This window comes from Diabrotica virgifera, chromosome 10 (assembly GCF_917563875.1).
Source record: "Diabrotica virgifera virgifera chromosome 10, PGI_DIABVI_V3a".
NCBI lineage: Eukaryota > Metazoa > Arthropoda > Insecta > Coleoptera > Chrysomelidae > Diabrotica > Diabrotica virgifera.
In genome coordinates, this window is record NC_065452.1 from 41,741,398 (window position 1) to 41,764,850 (window position 23,453).

General features: G+C 32.7%; 1 protein-coding gene across 1 annotated transcript in view; it reads right to left on the bottom strand.

The window, feature by feature from the left end:
* Window positions 1-22,642, bottom strand: part of LOC126878576 (lachesin-like) — a 642,328-nt gene extending 619,686 nt beyond the window's left edge. The window contains exon 1 of the mRNA XM_050641374.1: window positions 22,448-22,642. Within this exon, the coding sequence (XP_050497331.1) occupies window positions 22,448-22,517 (70 nt within the window). The 5' untranslated portion in view covers window positions 22,518-22,642. The remainder of the gene's footprint in view (window positions 1-22,447) is intronic.
* Window positions 22,643-23,453: the final 811 nt, after the last annotated feature.

A 23,453-nucleotide genomic window follows, 5' to 3' on the forward strand; every position in this document is an offset into this window, starting at 1 on the left:
AGGCTTCGTGAAGGGTAAAGGCACAAGGGAGCAAATTCTTAATATGCAACAACTCATTGAGAAAGCACGAGAATTCAAAATTCCGATGATTATCTGCTTTCTGGATTATCAGAAGGCATTTGACTGTGTAAACTGGACAGTTTTGTGGAAAGTTCTACATCAGATGGGGGTTCCTGATCATCTGTCAGCTCTGGTGAAAAGCCTAAATGAGAACAGTGAAACCAGAATAAGAATTGAAAACCATAAATCCGATCCTTTTAAAATAGGTATAGGAGTCCGACAAGGATGTATTCTATCTCCAAGTCTTTTTAATTTCTATGGGGAATATATAATGAGAAAAGCACTCGACAAATGTAATGGCGGTATTTCTATCGCAGGAAAGAAGATCTCAAATCTCAGATATGCAGATGATACAACATTAATAACTGCATCCGAAGAAAAAATGTCCAGCCTGCTGCAGCTAGTGGAAGCCGAAAGCAATAGATGTGGTCTCAAGATCAATAAACAAAAAACAAAAATTATGATAGTAGATTATTCAAATTCACTTCAGACAACAGGAGCCTTGGACCAGTTTGAAGTGGTTAACGAGTTCAATTATCTAGGATCCTACATCAGTAATACAGGATCTTGTGAAACAGAAATACGTAGGAGAATAGGCATGGCCAAAAACGCTATGAGTCGATTATCGAAAATCTGGAAAAATCGCTCCTTGTCGAAGAACACCAAAATAAGATTAGTACGTGCCTTAATTTTTCCCATATTTAATTACGGATCTGAAACATGGACAATGAAATCGGACGACAGAAAAAAGATTGACGCCTTTAAAATGTGGTGCTGGAGAAGAATGCTTCGGATCTCATGGACGGAACACAGAACAAATCACTCAATCCTCCAAGAGCTTAATATTCAGACTCGACTTTCCTCTATTTGCCTCTCCACCGTCTTAAAATTGTTCGGCCATATTGCAAGAAGAAGTGATAATAATCTTTAGAGACTTATAATTTCGGGAAACGTTGAAGGGCGCAGAAGTAGAGGTCGCTCACCCACTCGATGGATGGATCAAGTACAGAAAGCCAGTGGAAAAACATTCTCTGGATCCATGAGGGAAGCTCAGGACAGAATCCGATGGAAAGAGATAGTTGCTCGTATTATAGGGAATCACGACACTCAGCAATGAGGAAACGACTGAGGAGGAGGAGGTCGCTGCCGTATGTGAACGACAGCACTTCCCAAGATAAGGATGGAGTTAAAATTGGATCACAGAGGCTTAAGTCAATTGCTGAGGATTCTCCCGATGCTGAGTTGAACCTACTAGGCGTTCCATCATTAAGACAATTTAAATCCAAGTTATATAATAAGTTTTCTATTGTTCTTCCCATCGAACTTGTGTTAGAAGATCCCCATATTATATTGTGTCCATTAAAGTCACCTACGACTATACGTGGTTTTGGAATTTGGTCTATAAAGTGTAGCAAATCTGTGTAATTTACCTGTGAGTTGGGAGGAATGTAGATATTACATATGTAAAAGGACATGGAGGATTCAATTTTGATGACTGTCGCTTCTAAATTGCTTACTACGGGAAATAATTCTGCGTCGAGGGATTTTTTTACTAATGTAATAACACCACCACTAGCATGGTTAAACAGCATCCTGTCCTTACGGAAGCATGTGTAGTGTTTGAGACTGTATTTTTGTTGGGGCTTTAAATTGGTCTCTTGTAGACAGATTATATCTGGACAGATTTCGGCAATGATAATCTGTAGCATACGATGGAAGAATCCATCAATATTCCAGTGTATTATTGAGTTGAATGTAAAAAAAAAGAATATAACAATGGATAGAAACCAGCTGCTGCTCTATGATGACTGTGATGCATCACTTTCTATACCGGAGCCCACCTCTCCAATATGAGCAAGTATTTTTTTATTCAAGTTAGTCAGCCTTGTTTTTATCGACCTTTCTTTTAAGTAGGGACGGATTTCCTTTAACATGTCACTTGACCTCTAAAATCAGAAGTGAAGTTATTGATTGGGATTATGGGGTTCGATAAGCCAGCTATGTTTTCTAGGAGGAGGACTAATTGATACATATACTAATTGATCACTGTTCAGCGGAAATGGTGGTTCGTGATTATCGATGAAGGTTTTGGCAGGATGTATCATGGAGGAAATGGATACATTCGAATGCGTTTTTTCAAGTTTAGATGTCTTTGGCTTCTTTCGAGTTGCTGTAGATTTTGGTACTGTAAATGGGTTTTCTTGAAGTGTATTGTCGGTTTCTGGGGAGGCGACTTCACTGATAGAGCGTTTTAAATGAGTGTCTTTGTTTTCGGTTATTTCTGTATTTACGTTTGGTAATTTTGACTCAGTATGTTCTGAAAAGGTACTTTGGTGTGACGATGTAGTTGGAGCTTGATTAGATTGGGACGTTTCAGGTTGGTTAGTCGTACTGGTAAGGGTTGGCGTAGGAATCGATGTTGTTGTGGTTTGTGCAGCCAAATCAGCTGCAGTTGTAGTATTTAAAGCTGTAGAGCTTAGTGGAGTTTGTTGTGTCGTAGAGATATTTGTAGGTTCGGTGCAGGCTGCTGCCATATGTCCTGGTTTTTTGCTTGAAACAGACGTTTCCATCTTGAGAAAAGAATATTGTTTGGTTTGTGTTTTCGAATGTTATTGTTATGGCGCTTGGGATGGTTAAATTTTGAGGGCTAACATATACTTGCCATCGAAAGCTTACGATATGGCTGTACTCGGGAAGATTTGCGCCGATTTTTAGAAATGTTATGGGAGATACAAGATGTAAACCGATTTTTAGCAATTCTTTTTCAAGAACATGGTGTGGAATGGTCGGGGATACATTTGACATGACAATTCGTTCGGCTGGTGTTATGAGTCGTCTAGCCTTTAAAAGTTCTCCTCGGATAGTGATTTGGCCATAGTTATCTAAAAACTGATCTAGGATATTTTTATTCGCGAGGTACATGCAAACCCGGTTGTTGGAAAGGCGGGAGGCGAAAATGATGTTTTTAGGTTGAATAATGTCACCAAGAGGGATTAGGTAGTCATGAAGTGGACTATTTTCGATTGCACTGAAGACTAGTGCCTGGTCTCTTGAAGGGAATTTTAATTGATTTGTCACCTGTGAGTAGCTTTTCGGTGAATTTATGTTGTGTTGAGATTGTTGATCCATGCTTGCTTCGGTGGAGATCATTTTAGAAGAACAGGTATCGCCCGCAAGAGTGAGTGCGGCCCTGTCCCCCTATTGGTAAAAGACTCCAGTTCTTGTCAGTATAGACCGCAATAAAATTGAAAATATGTTTAAAATGTTACTAGTATATACAATTGTATATTATAATACAATAAAAATATTTATTGTTTCAAATAATTACGTGAAAAGTAGTTAATATGCCGTATATCACTTACTTGTATTTACCACTTTCACAAAAACTTAACTTGTATATAAATAAACTTTTATTTATATCTACTTAATGAACGATAAATTTTCTGCTAATTGCTTTTTGATAACTACCTAGCTCGTATTCGATACGTGTTAACGGCACGAAGGTTGAAACTAGAATCCAACATTTGTACATTGTTTCCATGAAATCTGTACGTTGTCACGATAAACCAAGGTAATTGTTTATCATCTACTAAATCAAGAAAGTATTTTGCTGCCAGAATTAACATTATTATTAAATAAGGTAGGTGTATACAATATCGCCATGTTTGCAATTCCGCCAGTTTCCTATATTTCTGTTGTCAGGCTACTTGAGTAAAGATGGCGTTAGGGATACCTTCTCTTACTATGAACTTAGTGTTGTGGTAGAAGCACATATGATTATAACCTTGTAACGTTACAAACGTCACATCTTTGATATTTTGTTTTTAAATAATTATTTTACCTTATTTTCTTTAATATTTCATTAATCATTATCTTCTTCTATTTGGTTTACCCATTTTCCCCTTTAAAAATCGGTTGGCGCTCTCTTTTATTACCCTCTTTTATTATCTTCTATTTAATATATCTCTTTCATTTAAATCATCATACTGAACATACCTCGTATATTCATACTCTCCAAATATCTGTATTTTCAATACGGAACATGCCGCTACTTCATAGTACTTGGTTGTCATTTTAAATGTCGTTTTCAATGACAGTGTCACTTCATCGACTTGACCCCCTACTCGCTGACATACACTGGAAGGGAAAAATTAATCCTTAAAAAGGCATGTAATTCGGAAAATAAATCATTTCTATTTCATCAAATCATCTCTTGGGGTAAGGATAACATTATATTGTGATTATATTTCTCCGTCTAACAGTTTTTCTAATTGTTTTTTATCTAACCTAACTTCCAATGTCAGACCATGTGTTCTGATAATTTAGTTTCAAATATAATTATCTTTTAATTTACATGTATGCACGTTTAGTAATCAGAATTTTAACTATTCTCATCTAAATTTCATTTGATTTATTCTTGTCATCTGCTACTCTTTCTGACGATTAGAACGGCAGATGGCACACGTTGGTTTTTCTTCTTGGTGATTGATATGTGTCTCTATTTTATAGTTTTTTGGAAAGAAACCACTTTTCTCCCTCCGGGAGTTTCAACAACCCTCAAATCGCCGGCGATACAACAACGAGGACCATGTCATCAGGGCTGCAACCACATAACCAAGACTGCAACGACCAACATCCGTAGGCCTGGTGGAATACAACACCTACAACCCCAGAGCCCGTTGCAGAACCAGCAGCAGTACCATACGACATCAAGAAGATACCATCAGCTACCAAAAGCCATAAGTATAATCCAGAATTGTTAGTTTTTGGCAAGAATTTAAATACATTTGTTAATGCAATTTACTAAGTCATTTTATTTATTATATCTTTATGAACAATAAACATGATTAGTTAAAAACTATGTTTTGTTTGCTTCCATTCCAATTTTCATAGTTCATATCTAAGGTTAGGACAAGACGAACACACACCTGAGTGACTGAGCTAAGCTAAGGGTGTAACGATGGCTATCTTGGTTAGTTGAGGTAATATTTTCGAATATTATTTCAATTAGCTGGGTAGTCCATCGCTTACTCGTTTCACTGGCGCCGCAACGTTTCTCATGTGCGCTTTTTCGTTTCAACCTAAAATATCAGTTCCATGTGTCGTTTAACCGCCACTGGAATATTGTGAGTAGTTTCTTATAAAAAGTTCTGGTATTTGGTTAGCTCCTCCAGGCTCAAATTGCCGGTAAGTGTTTTTGTCCATTTTTACAAAATTGATAGGGATCCTTTCCGTTGCTGATAACACAAAAATAATTTTTTTCTATATATTTTTACCGGTGCTTTTTTCACGAAAAACAAATTACGTCATTGTTGCTAATACCGCCATTCTTAATGGTTTGCAATATCGCCATTGGCGATATTGTCAAATCAGTTATCACTCTTGGCGATATTACTAGCAATTACAAAGTGACTACAGAATATGATAATAAATGTTTTTATTTCAGAATAATTATGCCAAACAAACGAAATAAAGGTATTAGAGGAAAATGGAGGGAAGAAAACATGAAAAATGCAATATTAGCTGTTGGAAATGGACAATCCGTTAATTCAGCAGGTAAGGAGTTTCAGGTGCCCAGAGGTATTTTGAGGGATTATTTAAAGAAACATCTTACCCCAAAATGTTCCATAGGACGAAAATCTGTTCTTACGAATAATCAAGAGGAAGACTTATGCAATAGAATAATTCGATTGGCTGAAGTAGGATATCCACTAACAGCCAAAGTTTTGCGGCATTGTGTTTTCAATTTTTGCAACACTAACAATATCGAAACTGCCTTTAACAAAGATTTTATGATAGCTGGGCGATTTTGGCTCAGAGAATTCCTAATTAGACATCCACAAATAAGAAAAAGATGCGCTCAAAGCATGAACCTAGCAAGGGCGCAAAAACTGAACAAATTCATTGTGAATGATCATTTCAGAAAATTAGAAAATATAATGAATAACTTGGATATCATGGACAAGCCGCAGTGCATCTATAACATGGACGAAAAAGGCTGCAGATTGTCACTGCATCACCAAAAATCTGTACTAGCAAAGAAAGGGGCGAAGAGAGTACATCTGGTAGCGAACTAGCATGGTCAAAATGTTACAGTAGTGTCATGTGGTAACACTTTGGATGCCGCCATTCCGCCTTTGATATTGTATAAAGGAAAGAGAATGAAGCCGGAATGGACAGATTCACTCCCGCCGGGTAGTATGGCACTAATGACGGCCAAGGGAAGTATGACCATAGAAACATTTAAGCAATGGTTACAACATTTTTCGCAATATCGAACTCCTGGACCTTGCCTTTTAATATTTGATGTTGCCAAGTGCAATTTAGATTATTCCATTGTAACTGTCGCCAGTGAACTCGGCATCACCTTGTATTGCTTGCCAAGTAATACAACGCACGAGCTTCAGCCGATGGATAAGACGGTATTTCGTAGCTTCGAACATTATTGGGATGAGGAAGTTTTAAAGTATTGGGCAAGGTATAAGGAACGGTCCATTACAAAACAACGCTTCGGAATAATTTTTTCTATAGTTTGGGACAAATGTATGACTCCATATAACATAAAGTCTGGTTTCTCGGCTACAGGCATTTATCCGAATAACTCTGACATTCTTCCTCCAGAAGCATCTGCCCGAAGTAGCGTAACAGAAGACAAGAATGTTGAAGGTCCAGGACTAAAAGATATTCTGCAAAATAATGAAAAGCAACCAGTTAGAGTCATAACTCCACCCCCAGGGCCATCAAATGTTAGTAGAAAACCTCCGGTAACTGAATTAAGGGACAGTAGTGATTCAGGGGATGATGATGAGTCTGAAGCAAATGAATAGGAGAATAATGAATCTGAAAATGACGAATATGAGCCAACTAAAGAAATATCCTTTAATGAAATGCTTGAAACACCTGAAATGGTATATAAGTATGGTACAAGGAAAAAAAGACAGCATTAAATAGTCGCGCACAGGTCGTCACAAAAGACCTTTTTAATAGGAATTCTGACTTCGTGCCAGAAAAAACTTTGACACCAAATGTGTCTGAGAAAAATTCTAAAACTAGGAAAGTCGAAATACGAAGAAACGAACAAAAAAGCAAGGATGAAAGTTGGTATTGTAAGCTTGCAAAGAAGATCGAGTGGCCGACATGCGTCTTTGCGTTACGTGCTAATGCTACATGCATGACGAATGCCTGGGACTTACAAAAGACGACATAATTGCAGCATACATATGTCCTTATTGTTCATAAGTATCGTTAATAAAACATGTTTGGTGTAAAATTTATTTAATTACCCATTTCCATTCCATATTCCATAATAAAAATAAACCTATGCTAAAATGTAACCCCTGGCGATGTTGACAACAGGGGTTGACAATATCACCACTTAACGTTATTTTTAAAAAGGCCCTAATTAATTAGTGATCATTAGGATAATCTAATTAAGAGGTCATCATTTGTTGGTATATAGTATAGGCCATAAAATGACTGCTTGGCGATTTCTTTGTTTTAATATTTAATCCTACAAATGTGCGATTTTTCTTAACATGGCGATATTGTATACACTTACCTTATACGAAACTAAATTATTGGCTGAATAAATTGAATGATACTGATTAATGCACTCTAGTTATTTTCACAATTATCATTAAATCATTGTGACAATAACCAAAGACATGCATCAATGTCTAAAAGTTTGTTTAAGTAAAAAATTAAATTGTTGTTACAACGAAATACTATTCCATAATCATTGTTAATTGATATTACGAACAAAATTTTTTTGAGTGTACAAATCGTGTTCCATTTCTTTGGTAAAGCGTGTCCAATATTCTCTTCTTATATTTCTTATCTTAGAAGTGCTGTAATTTCTTGTATCTCTGTATTGTTGGTAATTGTTGGGTGTTAAACATACATCCAATATTTTATTATTTCAATATTGTAATTACGAACTGACACTTGGATACTTTTTCTCCACCTACGTGGGACATATAATACGTTTCTATGACTGTCTTTGATATATCCATAGACGTGTATAGCCAAATATTGTTAGTGTTAGGAATTGAAATGAGCAGCAAGAAGAAAATGGAAAATAACAACACCCGTGTAGTTTTAAAATTGGAAACTGCAAAACTTACTCGGAGCTACGTTATTCCAAACAGCGTACAACTCAAGCTAAAGTTCACTTGTCATTCTAAACATCAACTCGATGAAACGTTTGTAGACTTTTAATGACCGCGTGGAGTCTACGTTCCAGAAAACCATTGGCGGCGCATTAAATTCAACAGTGTTTTTCAAAATAGGGGACAATAATCCTTTTTTTTTGGGAAAAAGTTACAGAATATTTGATTAACTAACAGCAAAAGAGTCTAAAGGCAATATTCAAATAGAAACTTTTTAATTCCTGGGTTTTTCGGTCTTATAAATAAAACACCTTGTTATGGCTTAAACGTTTCGGCTAGTTGCAATTTTCAATAAGCACTTTAATTAATAGTAATACACATTACATAAATAGAGCACTAAAATTTACATTGCACTTGTTGGCTTGGCGTTTTGTTGTGGAATGCGAGCTTCACTCTTGAAAACATATTATGGCAGAATTATGGCAGAATTCAAACTGCCGTCCATTAAGGACAGCATTTAAAATTTTTGCCAATGGTACGTTTATAAAAATAAAATCAATTTATTAAATTATGATATACAGGGTGCGCCAGACCTCTGGTTTTCTTTGATTGCGTCTAAATTATGGGATATACAAAAAGAGGTTTTTACAAAATTAATGTATATCGAAGCCGTCTATAATTTAAAATTATTTTCGATTATACAGGGTGAGTCAGAACGATGGTACGAACCAAAGTTGTGTTTTTTTAAGTGGAACACCCTATATATTAAATAATTTTTAAATATAGTATTTAAAAATATGAAAAATTAAAGTTAATATATTTCGAAATATGTACACTTTTATTGAGAAAAATGGTAATATTCAAAGGGCTGTGGATTAGGCTTTCAAGGTAATAAAAATTTAAATGACATGTCAAAGTATTTTTAGTATACTGTTATTTTTAAATAAATTAACATATTTGACATATAGCCATAAAATATACAGTGTGATCACTATTTGCAAATACAAAACTTTCTCATTTTTTTTTAAATAGAACACCCTGTATATTAGTATTGCCTTTTGTAGTAAATATTACAACTTTTCGTTTAGGTTGTATGTACCCAGCATGTTTCGTTTTGTAGATATTTAAAAAAAAACTATAGATTTTACGTTTTTGCGGATTTTTTATTAAAAAAATTTTTTGCAAAAAAAAATAATTATAATCTGGTTTTAGAAACATACATTACAATATCAAATATGGAAATAAAAATGAAATTAAAGATTAAAATAAATCGTTTACTAGTACACTTCAATTGAATTTAATAACTTAAAATTATTTTACAAAAAATATTTTACCATACTAATGAATGCATAAATTAGTTACTAAATTAAATAAACAACCAAATTTGATATCTACCCTAGTAATTTTTCTACCACAGCAACTTTCCTGTACCAAAATTAATTGTTAGTTATATTGTGTTTACCAGTAGGTAAGATCAGTTAAACTTTTAATTTACCTTTTAAATTTACTTACACCTTGAGAACATAATAAGTGTAAAGTATGCTTTGAAACAAATGAATGTTAAGTGTATCAGCCAAATTATTTATTAATATTGTATTAAATGTGTCACAATAACTAGTAATACTTTTGTAGTTGAAATTTTTGTAACAATTTTTTATATTTTAAATTTTAATTTTTCAACCTAACAATTGGTGGATATGACATTATTTGTTTTGGGCGAAACCATTAGAAATTATTACAAGCTTTTGTGACACGACTACATAGATAGGTACTATTTACTTCATAATATACTTCTATAACGTTCATTTGTTTCAAGGCAACTTTATACGTTCTCAAGATGTAGGTAAATGAAAAAGTTATTAACTGATCTTACTCGTAAATAAAATTTACCTAACAAAATTGGGTACAATAAAGTTACTAGGGTAGACAAATTTCTAGGGTGGATTTTAAAATTGGTTGTTTAATTTAATAATTAATTTATCCATATTAATTACTTATTATTATGGTAAAATATTGTTTGTAACATAATTTTAAAGTAATTAAATTCAATTAAGTTGCACTTGCATACGTTTTATTTTAATCTTTAATTACGTTTTTATTTTCATCTTTGATATTTTAGTGTATGTTTCTAAAATCAGATTATAATTTTTTTTGCAAAAAAAATTAAGTAAAATTATCTCGGATATAAAATATCCGCGAAACGTAAAATTTATAGTTCTTATTTATTTATTTATTTACAAAATCAAACATGCTATGTACATACAACCTTATACCAAAGGAAAGGTTGTAATATTTACTACAAAATGCAATACTAATAGATAGGGTGTTCCATTAAAAAAAAATGATAAAATTTTGTATTTGCAAATAGTGATCACACTGTATATTTTTTGGCTATAAGTAAACGATATTAAATTATTTAAAAATGACACTATATTATAAAAACTTTGGCCTCCCACTTAAATTTTTATTACCTTGGAAACATAATCCACACCCCTATAAATATTACCATTTTTCTCAATAAAAATGCAAATATTTCGAAAATTATTAACTTTAGGCCTATAAGACCTTATACAAATTTTTCATATTTTTAAAAACTATATTTAAAAATGATTTAATATATAGGGTGTTCCGTTTAAAAAAACACAACTTTGGTTCGTACCGTCGTTCTGACTCACCCTGTATAATCGAAAATAATTTTAAAATATAGACGGCTTCGATATACATTAATTTTGTTAAAAACATTTTTTTATATATCCCATAGTTTAGCCGTAATCAAAGAAAACCCGAGGTTTGGCGCACCCTGTATATTGCAGAGATCCTTGATGTCAGTTTTGTTGTTTATACAACTAAATTAACTAACTAAATTATTTTCTATGCGTGATTTTATTCGTAAAAGACACAAAATAAAACATAATACAAAAATCAAGTAATTACCTACTATTCTTCTTTTTTGAGAATCGTGCAAAAATTTTAGGCGTGGATAGCTTCCATGACAATTTGCCGATATTGCTCTCGATCTTACGCGGCATGTAACAATTCATTCACTGATAAGCCCGTCCATTTACGAAGATTTCGGAGACATGAATATTTTTTTCTCCCAATTCCACTTTTTCTCTCGATCTTTCAGTTCAGTATCAACTGCAATATCCAGTATTTGCTACCTCCCATTATATGCACCAGATATTCAAATTTTCTCTTTTTTATCATCTTGGTCACCTTCGCCTTGACCTATTCTGTTTACGACTTCTATGTTTGAAATGCGTTGAACCCATGATATTTTGAGCATTGTACAATATGACTACATCTCGAAGGCTTCTAATTTGTTCATCATATTAAGTAACCTTCATGATCCAGGTTTCACATCCATACAGTAATATAGTATAGAGACATAACATTTTAGGATCTTAATTATTAGTTTTAAGTTCAGCTGAAAATTGCACAGTATACAGGGTGATTGATTAGTAGGGTAAAGCTCAATAGCTCCGCTATAGTAATAGATAGCAATAAAAGTTAATGACAAACATTTTAGTCACCTTTGAGCTTCACATAACAAAATTAGCTAGAATGGTACAGGGTGTTCGATAACACAGTGGCAGACCAAACTTTTGTTTTTTTAAACGGAACACCCTATATTTTATTTTAAATTCGAAATCCTGTTAACTTCTCCATCACAAAAATATAAAGGTTTGTTATGTTATACAGGGTATTTACAAAGTTATAACCAATTTTATATGAAAATCGTAACAAATTCAACTCCCTGTATAAATAAAAATAAGCAAAACAACAATGGTTTATTAATTCCATATTTTTTAACGTATTGTCAAAATTTTCAAGAATTGTCGATATTGCTAATTTTCTTTATAGCAAATACAGGGTGAGTCAAAACGCAAGTACATTATTTTCTCAGTAATTTTAAATGGAACACCCTGTATTTTATATCACTATTGAAAAGTACCATTACCGCACTTTAATTTTTAGATAACATTCCCTATGTCTAAATTTATTAGTTTTCGAGATATTTTCATTTTTGTAGCGTGGCCACCCAAATCACCAGAATTTAATAAACTGGTTTGATTTTTTTGGGGTTAGGTTAATAATGAAATTTATAAAATATCTTCAACAACAATTGATGAGATGAAAAATAGAATATAAAGTGTATTTCGATGTGTTAATTTACAAATGCTCCGTAGAGTAAGTAGCTCATTCAATGATCGTTTTTAGGCGTATATAAATATGTTAGGGAGATAATTTTGAACACCTTACGTAATTAAATATTAAAAATATTTTATTAAAAGTAGCTTCTAATTTTTTCAAACATATTTTTTTGCAAAATGTATTACTGATAAATTATGTTTCGTTCTTTATTTGTTACATTGTTACATTTACATAAAAAAGTAGTGTTTAATTGTCTTCACAAAATATTGTATTTTGTGTTTGTGTGATTTTTTGTAAAATTGATTACTAATTTTCTTTGTTTATTTGTTGCATTTACATAAAAAGATAGTTTTTAATCGTTTCAAAAATGTTGCATGTAGTGGTTGTGTTTTTGTTTGTAAAATGTATTACTATTAAATTATTTTTATTTTTTTTATTTGCTACAGTGTTACATTGATTACCGGATTGATAATCGGTAATCTTCAATTGTCAATTCAGTCATGGCTTAGGTACTTGAAATTTAGATAAAATTAAACACCTAAAATAATTTGCTCTGAAAAATGAAAATATCTCGAAAACAAATAAATTTGGGCATAGGGAATGTTATATAAAAATTAAAGTTCGTTAATGTTACTTTTCAATAATGATATAAAATGCAGGGTGTTCCATTTAACATTACTGAGAAAATAATGTACTTGCATTTTGACTCGCCCTGTATTTGATATAAAGAAAATTAGCAATATCAATAATTCTTAAAAATTTTGACAATAAATAAAAAAATATGGCATTAATAAACCATTGCTGTTGTACTTATTTTTATTTATACAGGGAGTTGAACTTGTTACGATTTTCATACAAAATTGGTTATAACTTTGTAAATACCGTGTATAACATTACAAACCTTTATATTTTTGTGATGGAGAAGTTAACAGGATTTCGAATATAAAATAAAATATAGGGTGTTCCATTTAAAAAAAAACATAAGTGAGGTCTGCCACTGTGTTATCGAATACCCTGTAACATTCTAACTAATTTTGTAATGTGAAGCTCAAAGGTGGCTAAAATTTTTGTAATTAACTTTTATTGCTATCTATTACTATAGCGGAGCTATTGAGCTTTACCCTACTAATCAATCACCCTGTAGATCTAAGTTTCATAAATGCTCGCCTTGCAATTTCTGTACGACTTTTAATTTCTTCATCAGGATTTAGTGTCTTGTTTATCCAACATCCTAGGTATTTAAAATGATTAACTTTTGTAATCGGCTCATTGTTGACAATAATTAGTTGCAAGGGGCCAACGTCTTGTTTACTTCTTCTTATTCAGGTGCAATCTCCGCTACGGAAGTTGGCAATCATCATAGCTATTTTAATTTTTGTGGCAGTAGCTCTAAATAGTTGTTTTGAGCTGCATCCAAACCATTCTCTTAGGTTCTTCAGCCATGAAATTCGTCTTCTTCCGATGCTTCTTCTGCCATCTATCTTTCCTTGCATTATGAGTCTCAGGATACCATACTTCTCGCCCCGCATCACATGTCCGAGATACTGTAGTTTTCTTTCTTTAATTGTAAGTTCAACTTCCTTTTCTTTACCTATTCTTCTCAGTACTTCGTTGTTCGTAACTCAATCTACCCAGGAAACCCTCATAATTCTTCTATAGGTCCACATTTCAAAGGCGTTAAGTCGTCTCATTGTCTCTACATTTAACGTCCATGATTCCACTCCATAGTATAGTACACTGTATACGTAACATTTTGTTAGACGTACTTTAAGAGCTAATGTTAAATCTTTGCTACATAGGACCTTTTTCATTTTAATAAAATTTAACTTTACTAACCACAAGTAACTTTGTCTTTGATATTTTTATATTAAGTTCTTTATTGGGGCATTCTCTAGTAACTCGATCTATAAGGGATTGAAGATCTTCGATACTTTCGGCCATGATTGCTGTGTCATATGCATATAGGATGTTGTTAATAGATCGATTTCATTAAATATTTTTTCCGAGTACACGTTAAACAAAGTTGGGGATAACACACAACTTTGTCTGACACCTCTTTAAATAAAATGTCTGTTTCTTTGCCGTCTACCAGAATAGAAGCTTCTTGATTCCAATGCAGATATTGTAAAAGTCTTATTAGATCTTTATCATCCTTTCCAATCATTTCTAGATACTCAAACATCATATCATGTTGGACCCTATCAAACGCCTTTTCACAATCTATAAAGCAGACGTAAATTAGTTTCTGTACTTCCCATGATCTTTGAAGTAATGTTAGAGGTAGTGGATTATCTAAAGGGCTATGACTCATGAATGCACAGAGTACAAATTTTAATAATTTTAGACTAAAGGTCATAACTCTTTAGAAAATCCATTACTTCTACCATTGAGAACAAAGATCAACTTAGCAAGACTGTTATTAGGGAGTTTATGAACATGACTTGCCCATCTTAAACGTTGGGATTTAATCTCTTGGACTACGTCGCTAGTCTTATTACATCTGTTTGACCTCGGCATTTTTTCTTATTCGGTATTGGTTAGTATTCGGGTTGTGATAAGGTCCCAAGATTCTTCTCAGGATTTTTCTCTCAAAACATTAAAGTTTTTTTTCCATGGCTTTGATAGCGTCCACGTCTTACACCCATACATGAGCACTGGCAGGCGCGGATCTAGAAATTCATAATAGGAGGGGGCCAGACTTACCTCAAATCTCAAATATTATATTTTCCAGATTTAGCCATACGACTCACATTTACTCAAAGGATAAAATACACTATATAATCCCAGATACCTACGGTCTCAAAAGGATTGATAGACAATCCACGACTATTAATCTCACTGGTCGTTCTGTACCATAAATATTAACCTTTCTACCATCAATGGGTAGGTACGCATGGATTGTCTAGTAAAATGTAAATTTTAATATCTTTATTGTATCGCAAATTTAAAACGTGACTTTTCATTAGATAACATTTATACCCAGTGTAATGTACCTATTTGCATTTTAAAATGTCATTTTTGTTATTCTTTGAATTGAGAAAAATATTTCCGTTGTTTATGGTTCCACCGGTATACAAACAAATGCGCCTGCAGATTATTTTTCAGAGAAGGGTGTTTTATTAGATTTTATGGCTTCTTTTAATTCCTTGGAAGCGGTTGTCGTGTAATTTAGTGTTGTACTGATGGCTTAAAGTTTAGAGTTAACAGAAAAAAATAATAAATAATAAAAAAATACTTATAGACTAAATACAATAGGGGGGGTCCATGAACCCGTTGTCTCCCTCCCCTGTATCCGCGCCTGAGCACCGGTCTAATCACTGTTTTATATATCCTGATTGTTGATGTTTGTTAGGCTTTAGATTTAATAGTGTTGTGCATACATACATCTGTTTCTGCCTGAATTCTACTTTTTATCTCTTCCGTGATATCGTTATCTGCGGTGATTGTCACCCCAAGATATTTAAAACTGTCCACTTTTTCAATATATGAGTCTAGCGAATTTAGTTGAACTGTGAATATAAGCCAGGGCATTTAGCACAAAATAAATATATCTTTAAATATAGCACCTAGAGACTTGCAACTATTTGCATTGTGTTCAGGATGATGTCAGGAAAAAAATATACTATAAAAAAATGGATGGAAATGCATAGATGTATTTTACAGTGCATAAAATATATCCAAAAGCGCATAAACATGTCAAAATAAGTGTATTACGAGACATAATTTGTCACTACAGCCACCTAACACCGGGAAACCTGGTGCCCAGGTTCACTGCTAAAGCATGTCATCTGAAGGTTCGAGGATTTTCGGGACTAAATTATTGCAGACAGAATAATCGTAGGTTTTTGGGGTCGCTGAACAAGAATACGCTAACAGAACCGACCTCTGGTGCATCTGGTGCCCAAATACGGTCCATACTCCAGAAGATAACATGACTCAGTAACGACCTTGGGCACCAGGTGACCTGAGGGTCATTTCTGATGGCGTATTCGTATTCAGGCACTGCTAAAATGCATTGTGTAATCTGTTTGCATTAAGTTAGTGCCGAAATCGCCCGAAACTCCAGATGACGTGACCTTAGATACCATGTGCTCCGGGTGTCGGTTCTGATGGCGTATTCGTGTTCAGCGACTCCAAAAACCTCCATGTAATCTGATTGTATCAATTTAGTGCCGATAAACCTCGAACCTCCAGACGACGTGCTTAAGCAGTGACCCTGGGCACCAGGTGCTCCGGATGATGGCGTAGTCGTGTTTAGCGATCCCAAAAACCCTTGGGCAACAAAAGCTGGCCTTTAATATGCTTCTTTTAATATTTTATTTATTATGATTCGCGCTATTACTGTAGAATGATTTTACGGCTTTTATTAAGTTGACATTGATGTTAGAGCCTTGTAGAGTTTCCCAGAGTTTGCTTAAGGGAACGATATCGTAGACTTTCTTTAAGTCAACGTAAAATACAGAGTCAGTTTTATATATGAAAACCCTCAATTATCTCGGAAACGCCTTGCTCGATTTTTATAGATTTTGGTGGGTAAATACTTTCTAATGCAGCCGATATTATAGTTGTAATTACATTGTTGTCAGACCTTCCGTTTTTCTGGAAATGTAATTAACTTTCTTATTTTAAATGGAACATCCTGTATATTTTATTTGTTTTGAAGTCCTTAAGAAATACTGATTATTTTTCATGTTATATTCCCTATACCTAAATGCCATAATTTCGGAGTTATTGAAACATTTATTTAAAAAAAAATTAAACAATAATTATAAAAATCAATTTTAATTTCCGACTGGTATATTATTTTACAAATAATGACATGATTTCGAAGTCAGTTAAGTATGATATAATAACCACTCAAGTTGACAAATAACAGCCTAACTAAAACTATGGTTAGCACAATTACGGTACGACTATTGCTGGTAAATGTACTTATTTTAAAACTAATTATAAATTCAAAATTCATTCAAATTTTTTGCATATAAAGAATAATTTATACACACGTTGTGTGACAGTACACGTTGAAGGCACCACGGGTATTATAGATAATAACGCTTTCGGTCAACATGTACCCCTCGGACCAAAGGCCCTCGGTATATACACCATTGACCTCAAGCGTTATTATCCTTATAATACCCTTGGTACCTTAATAACTATTTAGGCTAGAGTAGACATTATTTTAGGATTTTTTGATTTTTGGGAAAAAAAAGGTCTGTTGTAATTTTTCTCTAAATTTAATCGTTTTCGAGTTATAAACAATTTAAAATTGAGAAAAAAAAATGAAAAATGATGATTTTCTAGGTTCAAGAACACAAGTAAACAAATACAATTTTGAAAATTATGAAGTACACAAGTTTAAGCTAAAACCTTCTTCTGTCAGCTTCCCATAGGATTTATTGTCATTTTTTATTCCAAAACATTGTTCTTTAATTGTTAATAAAGCGCATATGAGAGGAGGGGCGATCGGGCTGGGCTGCATTAATATCTAAAAAAACAATGTTTTATAATGAAACAAGCCCAAATTACTTATCGGTAGCTGATAAAATAAAGTGTGGTGTTGAATTTAGATACTTCGTAGTTTCAAAAATAATATTTTTTATTTGTGTTTTTAAACCTTGAAAATCGTCATTTTTCGTTTTTTTTTTCAGTTTGAAATTGTTTATAACTCGAAAACTACCTATAAAACTACAGAAAAATTACAAAAGACCTTTTTTGTTCCCAATGATCCATAAAATCTAAAATAAGGTCTACTCGGGTCGAAGAAATTGATTTTTATAATTTGTTTAATTTATTTTTTGTAAAATAAATGCTGCAATAACTCAGACATTATAACCTTTAAGTATAGGGAATATAACATGAAAAATATTCAGTATTTCTTAAGGACTTTAAAACTCAAAAAAATTATAGGGGGTTCCATTTGAAACAAGAAAGTTCATTAGATTTCCAGAAAAACGGAAGATCTGACAGCAATCTAATTACCAATATAATATCAGCCGCATTGGAAAAGCCTTTCCCACCAAAATCTATAAAAATCGTGCAAGCCATTTCCGAGATAATTAAGGGTTTCCATACATAAAACTCACTCTGTATATGATTTTCTTGGTTACGTGCTAATTTTTCTCTGTAATTTGGGTTAGTGTAAACAGGTGGTCTATGGTTGATCTTCCCGCCCTAAAACCGGCTTGTTCTTCTGCCTCCAATGGAATATATTCCTTTTCAATTTTGTTTTTTAATACCTTGCCATAGATTCTATGAAACCTTACCTTTTTTAACGATCCACATATCGATCCACATTAACGATCCTTTCACTTTTTTTTATATTTAGTCTAAGAGGGAATCCTTAAGCAATAGCGATGTTATGTTTTCACTGTTTTTAAATTTGTCTCTGTTCTCTGTTAGCATTTTTCCAAAGTGATCCTGCCATTTGTGTGCTCTAATTAATTGGTGATATTATGTCTTTCGTATTATTTTTTTCATATTTTTTAGAATTTTCTAAATTTCTGTATTTCTCCTACCTTCTAGATATTATGTACCTATATATTTTAGAGCATGTTCTCTCCCATTTGTCATTTTTTTCTTACAAATAAGCTTCCTAACTTTAGCTTGTGCCTCTTTATACCTTACCATATCAGTTGTTGCTTGTGTGTTTAGGTAATTGTGATGTTTTTTCGTTTTGTGTTCTATTTCTCCTTATTTGTTGGACCCACCAGTAAGGCTTATTGTTGTTTCTCGTAATTTCCAGATGATCGGCGACCCAATAATTCTTCCTCTGTAGCGTGTACAAATTATTTGTTGTACCTATTCATATTGCTCTCTTATGTTTCCTAAATCTCATTTAATTTACTATCTAAATTGTTTTGATATTATAGTTTCAGTACACTTTCTTGTTCTAGACTTTTTATAATATATCTGATTTCTTTTCACTTTTTCATGCTTTCTTCGTCGTTGGCTTCAGTCTTCTGCGGTTTTCTGTTTATTGGTGTTGCTATTTTTGTTTTCAGAAAATAATGGTCACTACCACATGATGGGTCTCTATGTACTCTTAGTCTTGGAACCGTATTCGTGAATTTGGTGACTTTTCAGACTATCAATATATTATACATACTGTACATTTCATAAATCCATTACGTAATTATCTAAAAATTTCGATTTTTCAGCGTTACATCTTTAAAAACTTTCGTGACGCCATAAATATATAGGTACACATAATATGTAATAATTCCAGCAATTTGATGATGATTACACAAAACGGCCCAAATGAGGTATTTTCACTTGATTATAAGCTATAGATCGAAATTTCGAAATGGAATTCAATGATCTCAATTTGGAACATTCAAAGCGCACGTAGATACAATCACAGATTCGTGTTGCTTATTGGATGTGTGACTGTAGAATTTAACGTGAAACTTTCATCAAAGTAAGTGAAATATCTTCTGAAAACCTGACAGTTTGATCATAAGTAAAATAAATAAATAATATTATAAATATATAATACTTTGTGATGAAATACTCTACTTCCTGCAGACAAATCATTATAGTATTGTCGAGCTTTTTTTAATTTCCATTACTGCGATCATAGGTAAAATGTATGTCTGAATTCCGCATTTGTAAAATTTTCCGTTATTTTCCATAAATGAAAAATTAATTACTAAAAATTATGAAAGAGCAAATTAAAAGCTTAATAATGAATAAGTGTTAAGTTCACACTTCGTATTTAACATTAGATGAATGTTAACAGTAGCTAAATACAATAACTGATAATCGTTGACAGTACTAGATGCCATATGGACAATATGTATTCAAGAAATGAAAAATAGGCACGCTTTAGGATGTTTTATTTTTTACTACGTAAAAATGGCACCCCATATGAAACATATTTAAAAAATGAACATTTTTTGTGGCAAATTTTGCAAGAAATTAAAAAATTATGTGTAATTTAAAATACCCCAGTGGCGTTAAAATCAGTTTTTCTTAAAAAAATCAGATCATTACCCATATGCGCGCCAATGATATAAAATAAATCTAAAATTTTTAATTATATGTCAAAAAAGGCGCAATAACTATTGCCCAGGTCTCACCAAATGTCATTTTCATATCTCCACCGGTTTCAGAGCAATAAATAAATTGTCAGCTTTTAAGAAAAATTTCAACACCCCGTATCTCGGAAATTAAGCATTTGCGGACATATATTTATAATAATATATCAAACTGTCATTATTTCTTCATGCATAATAACCCCCTGAAGCTTGTTGCACTTTATAGAAGTCACTCTATAGAAGTTTAATAAGGCTGATGCTGCAACGAAAAAGGTCTATAAAAAGAAGAAATATTAGAGTATGTGTAAAAGTATATTTAAAATTTCAAAACTGTTTGAATATGTTTTAGCACATAATTTAATTTAAACGTATAAAGCTGTTTAAAAACATAATTTTCAATGAAAACTAAGAGATAGCAGAGTATACACAGACAATGGGTGATATGTAGCAGAGTTATCTGCATTATCTACAAGAAAACGGCGCAGACATCATTATTTTTAATATTCCGCGTGCACCCGCATATCCTTAAGGACCAAGCAGCTTCCCTGAGCTTCCTTTTATGAAAAAACGAGCTTTTCTTAAATGGTTTTACCTGTACTTAGACAATTTTATTCAAATTTTATTATGTATATATACAAAATAGGTATTATATATAAACAGGGTCAGTTTTTGGTGGTCGATAATTCATTATGGTATTTAGAAAAAATGTAGGAAATTATATTCTTCAGGCTTGGAAAATATACCGAATTCTTCATAGTGATTAGTAACTACTTAATAAAGGAAATACACAATTTTTTAAATAGGACACCCTATATATTTTCTCATATTTAGATTCCTCTCATAATCTCTGTTCTTACAATACGAAGTTTAACACTACGATATACAGAATAATATATTATAAATATATGTAGTATATACATATGTGGTATACATATATTATGTAGTATATACATATACATTATACAGAGTGTAACAAAAATACAGTTCATAAATTAAATCACATTCTGGGACCAAAAATATTTCGATTTAACCTAACTTACCTTAGTACAAATGTGCACATAAAAAAAGTTACAGCCCTTTGAAGTTACAAAATAAAAATCGATCTTTTCCAATACATAAAAATAAAAACCTTATTTTGTAAAAGTTATATGTATTTAAAATCCCTAAAAAGGGCTATACCACAAAACGTTTTCGGAATCAATATTCCATCATTAGTGTTATCACAGCTTTACATGCTTTAAGCCACCAAAATGTACGGGTAAAAACCCTTAAATTAATTTTAAACAGTTGGGGTTACATTATATTATCTGATTTTGAAAGATGCTTAAAATATTTCCAGATTAATCCCTGGCATCACATGACATCAACCATATTGGTTGGAAAATTGAAGGTAGACCTTACATGGCAGAGTTTAGGTGACAACTGTCAAGTCCAGCAGAGTCCATAAGCTTTATTTTATTGAAGCACCCTGTATATTTTTATATTTTTAAAAGCTGCTTGACCACCTGATTTCAGCGAACTATATCATGTAGGGTGTATTATAAATAATACAGGGTAAAATTTAGAAATTTTAAAGTATGGAAACCACTTATGGAATAAAATTGTTTTTGTCCTTATTTTAGAAAATTATAAAAAATGCTGGGACACGTCTACTTTTAAATTCAAAAGGGCTGTTTACGAAATAATCAACTATGAAAATGAGCATAATGTTAGGTGATGCATAACTTTGGAAACTATGTCTATTTATAATTAATTTGGAAGATTTTTTAAATGATTTATTAAAAAATATACTTCGGTTTTTTTACTTCATTGTTAATTTTGTTTAAACTATGGTATACAGCCCATCGCTGCGATTGTCCCAGTGCAATCCCTTTTCATTTTGAATATTAATAGGTATATATTTTTTGCGCCAAACTAAAAATTTTTTAATCAAATTTAAAAATTTAAAAATTTTTTTAATCAAATACTAAATGGTAGAATAAGTATTTAAAAAATTTCTTTTAAAACATTTTTAATCACATATTATTTTTTACTGTCTGGTCACCTACGCCAGGAACAACTTTGTAGCAGACCGAAAATGTGACTTACCACTCAAAGAACTAGCACCAGCAGTGTGTACAGGATAGCACAAAATGGATAAAATCACAAACACTAACATTCCAGTCCCACTAGCATCCCATCAGTTCTTCCACAAACATAAATACAGAAAGACGCCGGTTGTCCAAGTTTATGCTTCCACGACCTCGTGGTTTTCAGGCCGACAGGAGCAACGTTACTAGTTCCCTGTATCGTAGTCCCGTTTATACTGACGGCAGATACGGGAATCCGGAAAATCTGCACCTTTGATCGTGCGCTCTTTTTGACGTTTTGGCCAATGACAAAATTCAATGAAATACTATAAACCAATGGGAAAATCAAAAGACGACACATGGGAGGGCCTCGGATATATAAAGATGTTTAATTAGAAATTTAAAAAAGAAAAGTAATTAATAAAGTATGAAAATAACAAAAATAAACCTAACTTTAATATTATAGAAGTAAAAAAACCTATACAGAAGTAAAAACTTCAAATTGTATTTTGGTATAAAATAGTTTATTTAAAACTTCTAAAAGTCATCCACATGGATTGCAAAACGTTTTCGTTCTGAACAGAACATCTTCAGTGCATTCCGCAAAGTAGTTGTAACTAGCACACCAATGAAGGTGGTAACTTCAAAATATATGGCTTACATCATACCTTATGATAAAATATTATGACTACAAGTCGATGTTACTAGATTAAAATATGTATGTGCCTAAAGAGCAACATGCTTCCCTGCTCGAAAAAACTAGGTACTTGCCATTTGAATTAGCACAGATCAACTGATAATCAGTTCATCAGTTGGTCTGTGCTAATTCAAATGGCAAGTACCTAGTTTTTTCGAGCAGGGAAGCATGTTGCTCTTTAGGCACATACATATTTTAATCTAGTAACATCGACTTGTAGTCATAATATTTTATCATAAGGTATGATGTAAGCCATATATTTTGAAGTTACCCCCTTCATTGGTGTGCTAGTTACAACTACTTTGCGGAATGCACTGAAGATGTTCTG